General features: G+C 47.2%; 1 protein-coding gene across 1 annotated transcript in view; it reads left to right on the top strand.

The window, feature by feature from the left end:
* Positions 1 to 3,077: 3,077 nt before the first annotated feature.
* IPMK (inositol polyphosphate multikinase) overlaps positions 3,078 to 8,042 on the top strand; it is a 42,979-nt gene continuing 38,014 nt past the window's right edge. Inside the window, exon 1 of the mRNA XM_018558748.1 lies at positions 3,078 to 3,231. Coding sequence (XP_018414250.1) covers positions 3,078 to 3,231 — 154 coding nt within the window. The remainder of the gene's footprint in view (positions 3,232 to 8,042) is intronic.

Genomic DNA, 8,042 nt, shown 5'->3' with positions numbered 1-8,042 from the left:
ATGTGCAGAAAGTGATTGGCTGAAGTGTATTTCCACCTTTGCAGACAGATATGAAACCCCCCACTATGTGTGTTATATGTTCGCCTTTCACGCACCATACCTAATTTTTTTTTAGGAAAAAAGCCTTACCTTTCTAGTTGTTTCTTTGTAGAGACATTATACCCAGGACTCTATAGGCAGCTTGTATAGTTCAGAACAACTTTGGGGACAGGTTGATTTAATAGTGCATTACATGAATACGATGATTAACGAACAGCTAACAGCAATCTTGTCGGACACTTACACCAGGTTTGAAAGAGTTTGGGGGTCCTGGATCTCCGACACCGAACCACGACACTTTGACCCAAACCAGTTAACAACTTGACGTGAGTTCTCCTTATAAGACAACCGGAGGAAAACTCACCTGATCTACACGAGCCATTGTACACCCTACACCAATGGTTCTCAACCTGTGTAACTTCGGGGCCCACATTTGTCCTTGGTCATTAGGCCGTGACCCAAGTCACACGGCAATGGAACGCACGGCATTGCGGTACTACGGGTTCTGGTGCAGGCGATCGAACTGTGGGTGGGAGATGCATTTGGGGTACCATTCAAATGAATGGCAGCGCAACGCACCTCCCGCCCCAGAACGCACAGCGGATGCGTTTGCATGGTGCAGTGCAATAATCGCCCGAGACTGTGCAATTAATAACACTGTGCCAGAGTGAACAGGCCCTCAAAAACACCGGTAGACACACACAACCACAGACACAATCTCACACACTCGCAGACATTCTCAGACACACACTCCAAAAAAATGTATTAATTTTTTTTAAGATGCACTTAGTCTCCCTAATTTTCGAGAACTGGAGTGGATCCTCAGCCTGGGGTCCAGTGTGGGCTGCTGTGCTGTGACGGAGCTCCATCTATATGTGCATTGCTTGTACAGCTCCATTTCGCGCCCTGTAGAGGTGCCGGGAGCCAGAATGTGATGTCACTCTGGTCCAGGCATCTCTACAGGATACGTGAGGGAGCTGTAAGCAATACACACATGGATGGAGCTCCCTCGCGGCCATAGCCCCAGCCCACCCTACCTCAAGCTGACACTCGGCGCCAGATAGCATGTTTTGAATGCTGCTTGGTGCGAGAACTGACTGTGTTGCTCTAGGAAGAGACTGAGAAGCCTCTCACCTGGAAAAGTGGAAGGCACGCAGCGACCTACTGAACATGGAGTCGCGACCCACCATTGGGTCACGACCCACCAGTTGAGAACCAAGGCTCTACACTATACTCTCTCATACCATGATCCCCTTATGGGGATAACCTTCCCACTCTATTACCCTGCTGTGCCCCTAAGGCCTTGTTCACACCAAGCGCGTTCCAGGAGCAGAGCAGAGCAGTTACAGACCGGAGCAAAACTGCGTCCAATGTATTCTAATTGTATTTCACATCGCAGCGTTCAGTTCCAGAGCAGGTAAAAAAACTGCAGCAAGCCCTATTTTACCTGCTCTGGAACTCATGCAAACGCATCAAAAACGCATGCAAACGCCCTGGAACACACTGAAAGCCCATTTTAAACTAAAATAAATATATATTTTTTTAACCAAAAATGGCTCGGAACACATCAAAAACGCGGCAAAACCCACTGCACTGCGTGTGCAGAAACTCCTGCAGATCTGCTGTGCATTTGGTGTGAACAAGGCCTAATAGTCTCTGTTTAGTAGGTTTTATCAGCCACCATTTAATATGCGATTTGCTCCAGGACCAATTTAAGGTCCTCAGTACAGACAGTACTACAGAAAGGGTTCCAATAGATGTTCCTTCTGTGATTCAAATCTATTATTTGGAATCTCCAAGTCTACTTGCTATATGTCATTTTACCTGTAGTGTTCTTATCAGATTTAGACTACCTGCTGTGTCAGCAATGATTTATACTGTAACGTTGCATATTACCTGTGAGGTTGTTTGATAACAATAAAAATTTTTTTTTGTGGAAAAAAAATAAAAGTACATTACTATACAATGGGGGGAATTTATCAAAACTGGTGCAGACAGAATCTGGAAGAGTTGCCCATAGTAACCAATCAGCTTCTATCTTTCATTTTCAACACACTGAAGAGAGAAGCTAATTAGTTTCCATGAGAAACTTCTCCAGATCCTCTCTGCTCCACTTTTTATAAACTCCCCCCATTGTAACACCCAAGCCTTGAGATACTTAACCCTTTGTTGGGACAGCCGATGTGCACATCTTTTTTTACAGCTGATAAAGAAATCAGCAACCTCTGCTCACAATGAATGGTTCCAAAAGTTTATTTGGAAGAGGATCCAGCGACCGTGACCCATCATCGCTGCATCAGAATGCAAATTACAGGAACTTCCTGTAATAAAGACCTGTCACTGCTGTTCTCTCTCTTTGTCCGGGATGACTGGTCTTGACTCCACCCCCTCTTGTAGTGGGTGGAGTCTGCTGGGCCCCTCCCACAGCTCTGCACTGAGTACAGCACAGTGATGATTACTATTACAAGGTAATATCTGAGTCTGCATTTGGTCCACACAATCTGGAATTAAATTGTCAAAATTAAAGGACAGTCCTTGTATTTCATGGAGCGTTGGGGGAGTCTCTGTAGTAATCAGACCCGGCTCAGCCCTCCCTATCAGTCCACACTGACACCGATCACTGGTCGCACCCGCAGGGGTTAACACCCAGCCTCAGCAAACACCACCAAGCCCATTGCCGTGATTTGCATGGCGGACACGCCCACTCGGCGACGTGCTCTATCCGACCACGCCCCCATAGAAGCTCTGAACGGGGAGAGAGGCTTTTCTACAGTGTGCGAGAGCGCTGCCGTGACGTCGGCGGGGAGAAGTGGGCGGTACCCCAGCTGCCAGAAAAGTAACGCGGTGACGCAGAAGGCTCGGAGGCTGTCAGCTGCGCCCAGTCGTGCTCTCGGTTGCCGCATGTGTGCCTGAGCCGGGGGAGGGTTCGGCATGCTGGGGGTGAGAACGATGGAGAGCGGACGGTGAGGGAGGAGACGCCGGTCCTGTTACCTGGGTGCACACCATCTCATCCCCCTCCCTCCCTTCCCTGCTGCGGGATGGCCACCCAACACCACCATAGAGGCGCTGAGCCCCCGGGCTGCCCGGACCTCCACCAGCGCTCCCCCGGGGACAAGAATGACAAGTTACTCAACGGCTGCGTCCCCCTATCGCATCAGGTTGCTGGCCATATGTATGGCAAAGATAAAGTTGGTGGGTATTGCTGAGCTCAGCACGCTTCTGCTACTAACTGTGTTCCTGTGTGTGTGCGCGCAGATCAGTCCTCAGTCAGGTGCGGGTAAGGGGTGTGCCACCGAGCCAGGTGCGGGTAAGGGGTGTGCCACCGAGCCAGTACTCAGCCAGGTGCGGGTGTCACTTAGCCAGGTGCGGGTGTCACTTAGCCAGGTGCAGGTGTCACTCAGCCAGGTGCAGGTGTCACTCAGCCAGGTGGATGTGTGCCACTGAGCCAGGTGCGGGTAGGGTGTGTGCCACTGAGCCAGGTGCGGGTAGGGTGTGTGCCACTGAGCCAGGTGCGGGTAGGGTGTGTGCCACTGAGCCAGGTGCGGGTAGAGGTGTGCCACTCAGCCAGGTGCAGATGTCACTCAGCCAGGTGCAGGTGGATGTGTGCCACTCAGCCAGGTGCAGATGTCACTCAGCCAGGTGCAGGTGGATGTGTGCCACTCAGTCAGGTTCGGGTCGTCTCCTCTTACCTCATTCCTTACCTCACAGGTTGGGTCAGTATGTTGCAGGAAATGAGCCGTGACTGGGCCGAGGCTAAACTTTAGTTGATACTTTGTGTTTCTCTGTGAAATCCGCCAATTTCATGTGTAGAAAAATTGGAGTTTGGCACTAAATAGGTCCTAACATAACGTTGGCAGTATATGACTGGCATCCTCTGATGGAGCATCTCTGGTAACATGAATATTTCTATGCATCGCTGTCATAATGTGTACACGTCTTATTTGTATAAATGATCATTTGTTTTCTAAACAATATAATACTAGGAAAGGTCTAAACCTCCGCTAGTTTATTTGCTGCCTGTGTGCCACTGGGGTGATTTCTCCTCCCTTTGTGGTTTGGAGATACAGCAGGTAGTGGGTAACTGGTCTACAAATTGAGGGAATTCCTCATGGTTGTCATTTATGGAAGCGTTACCCTCACCTGGTCACAACTAAAACCTTGGATTTCCCATCACTGTCTGTCTTGGTGTCAATGGTCTCTGGGGCAAGTGGAGAAGGTGGGTCTCCCTAGTGGGGGTGCATCAATAAGAACTTGGAACAGGCTTCTATTTCTTCTACTCTAGTCATTGGATATGTTTCCTAAAATTTTGATGAATGTATTTTAGAAATGTACCTGTTGAGCCGGTGACAAGTCTCCTGCTGGTTAAGGACTACGCTTCATATGACTTGGTGTCCCGAGGTTTTCACTGATGGCATATTTGATGGTAGGTGAGGAAGGAACCATGTTCTGGACCCTGACAAGAAGTACAGGATATTGCTGGTGCTGTGAACAGCCTTGTATTGTGAAGTCGGTTTGATGCTTGGAAGCCTAGATAAAGCAGACAATGCATGTATACTCTGATTGTACAATCTCTGTTGAATCTCCTTTTTAAGGCCTCATTCGCACAGTGATTTTTGGTTTCCTGGGGCAGCAATTCCACATTTCCCATTAAGATGCGTCCTCTGTATCCGTTCCAAGTTAATGACCAAGTGACAGCGGCCACATCTGTAAGTGGCAGTCCGCATGTAATTGTATGTGATTTGGAATAGATCGCTGTTCCTGGATGCTCCTTCTGCAGGCTGGATGGTGACCAAGTTGCATTGCTTAGAGTGATTTTAAAGTCATGTTCTTGCTCCCTGCTCCTCCTCCCTCCCTCCCTTCTCCAAGTTAGTGGACAGACAGCTGCTGAACAATGTGTTCTACCTTTTGATCTTGTACTGGAAAGGAAGTTCAGGGAAGCTGAGAGAATTGGAGCTGTTCTGCAACATGATGATTGTAAGTGTTTGGGCAAAAATGTAAAGAAATACTTTGCTGAGCAACAGGGGTGCCCCGAGGCCGGGTGTCACACTGAGCTGAGACCGGGTGACACCCCACCGTGACGTCATTGCGCGGTCATCTAATTGCGGCCTGCCGGCTGCCCTCTTTGTGGTGTACGCCGGCAGAGAGGAGAGGATGTTCACCCGGCGGGATGAGGTATGCCGACTGCTCCCCTCCTCTCTCGACACTGTCAGGCTCTCGGTCCATGACCAAGTGCCCAACTTTTTAGAGGGGGTGACACCAAAATTACTATTAGTCACTTTGGTGTCACCCAGCTGCGGGCTGCACCACCTCCCTTATGACGCCACTGCTGAGCAATATATATTTGTTTGCTCTGGATTCCTTCTTGAAAAAGAGTTTGAGTTTAACTGCGGTAGGAAAGAGTGTGGTCACTGCCTTGGGTATTCCAATTCTTTGGTCAGGAGACATGGATTAGATATTTGTATTTGCAGTTATTTTCTTGGAGTGTGGATATAATCCTCCCTGCGGCTATACTTGCGTTGCCCAGTGCACATCAATGCACGTGAATAGCACTTGTTCTAAATGTCTGAATCCAGCATTGCTAGTGCATGGAGCCTGAGCATGGCTGGAAGGCCTTGTTGAAATCCTTACAGTGTGATGTTGAAGCTTGGGAACTCTCCAACAACCTGTGTGTATGTTAATACTGGCTGTTCACGGTGAAAGGTACAGTGACGGGAAACATTCAGAAACAAAGAGAAGTCTAATATTGGTTGCAGTAACCTCCAGGCATGCTAGTGTCTCTCTAACTTGTGTGCAATGTGGGAAAAAATATTATTAAAATTTTCAGTACGCAGCAGGCCTCCCTTAATATCTTTCTTTTTCTTTCTTGCTCCCCCCACCTCATTATGACCTTACCATGTACATTTCACAGCAGTGATGAGTTTGAGAGTTGTCCAGTGTTGGTGACGCTGTGCGAACTGTATCTTAATATCTGTTCGCTGCCGTAAGAGAAAATAGTTGATTTCTTTGGATGCTGTATCCTGTTATTTAAGGATTATCATGTGGAATTCAGAGGTGCTCTGGTTCGTTGTTGTAATGTGTTATTTAAGCAGTCGTAGACTTCTTTTATCTACTTGATGTTCCTCATCAAAGTGTATCCAAACTCAAAAACCAAAGGCAGCGTCCTCTGTAACCTATTGATACCATACTACATGAAATTTCCAGAAGCTCTGCCGTTTGTGATGCTGCTACTACCACATCTGGTGTCAATCTCTGTGTACGTTCAGTGTCACTTAGTTCATGCATCTCCCTGATTCTAACATTGCGCAAAAACAAAACCTCTTGGCCATGTTTGCTTGTTTTATGTACCGAGTTGCGGACACATGATTCATTTGTCATGGCGCTTAACTGATAAAGTGGCCGGAGTGTATATCTGTTTTGTTACATATCTTCTGTGGAAAGTGATTCATCAAGCCAGTTACTGAAAAATAAGTGCAATCTATTGCCAGGACATTTTTTCCGCATAGAGTGGGGGTAAAGTTAGAACTAGGGATGCACAGATACTGTTTTTTTCCAGACTGAGTATGAATACCTATACTTTTCCTCAAGTACTCACCGATGCCAATTACTGATGATAATCAATAAAATAAGTAATATATATAATTTTTTTTTGTCACACGACCGTTTTTCTAAAACAATAAAAATGGAATGATTTAGGACTGCATTGGAGCAACAGGGCCCAGTTGCAAATGCTGCGACCCTGGTAGTTCTGCCACTTGACTCCAAGCTGTAGAGGGATTACAAATCCCGGCAATACAGCAGTGCAGAATACCACCACCAACTATAGAGGAATACGAAACCCAGCAAAACATTATACAGCAATGTAGAATATTACCATCCGCTAAAGAGGACTACAAATCCCAGCAATACATTATACATTCAGGGCCAGTGCAAGGAGTGTTTCCTCTGCACCCTCAGGCGGCTGCCTATGCAGCCTTACGATAGTGCCAGCCCTGTCCTTTGGCACACCATGCAGATCGTGCCTATGTGCTGTCATCCGATCTATGGCTATCTCATACAAAGTCTCATGAAGCATCGTGCCATGGGGAGCCCACCATCCTCATGCACCCCCGGTATTTCCTGTCCTCAGCTCGCCGTGTCATTCATCTTGGCACAGTGAACCTGTGCCAGTCGCATACCTTCATTGAATAAGGGCCCGTTAAAACCATACAGTGCGTTCATGCCACAGTTCTGTTTCATGAACGCACTGGATTGCATAATCAAAGCCTCCCAGAATTCTGGTGCATGGGTGAACTCTGGGCAGAATAAAACAATGCTTGCAGCAGGGCTACCCCAGAGCTGCAAGGGTTAAGTGTTCATTGGGTCTAGGATCTAAAAGATATACTCACCCAAACCTTGGCCCTACCTGGCTGCTAGATTGGTCCCTGCAGACTCTCTCCCCCCTTCATTCCTGGTATGGCATATCCCTCGGCATCCTCATGCACTGTATTAGACGTGATTACTTACGCGTCATCAGAACGGCAGAGGGGGAGAGAGGCTGCAGTGACTAGTCTAGCGGACAGGCAGGACTGATGTTTGGGTGAGTATATCTTTGTTATTTTAGACCCCAGACAAAAATGAGCACTTACCCCTTGTAGTGTGGGGGTAGCCTTACTGCAAGGGTTAAGTTTAATTCTGCCCGAGTTCCTCTTTAAAGACTAGTTTATGCACTTTGACCTGTACTTTTACCACTGGAGTTTGCTTATTGCATGGCCAGGTTATTAGACTTGTTCACAACTAATGCGTTTTGCTGGTGTGCAGTAGTTAAATGCATTCATTCTGCATTTTCCTGTTCAAGGCAATGAAATGGTGTGCGTCACAATCATTAAAAGAAGTGTGATGTGCATCAAAATGCATTCCATAAATGTGAGAGGGGCTCCGTTCACAATTCAGGCTTTTTTGGAGTGTGGGTCTGTGTGATTGATTTTTTTTTTTTTTTTTTTTAAATTTTTTTTTTTTTTTTTTTT

The sequence above is a fragment of the Nanorana parkeri genome, unplaced genomic scaffold (assembly GCF_000935625.1).
Source record: "Nanorana parkeri isolate BGI_ZX_2015 unplaced genomic scaffold, ASM93562v1 scaffold356, whole genome shotgun sequence".
Taxonomy (NCBI): domain Eukaryota; kingdom Metazoa; phylum Chordata; class Amphibia; order Anura; family Dicroglossidae; genus Nanorana; species Nanorana parkeri.
The sequence above is the reverse complement of the archived record's forward strand: the minus strand, read 5'-3'. Positions and strand labels throughout refer to the sequence as shown.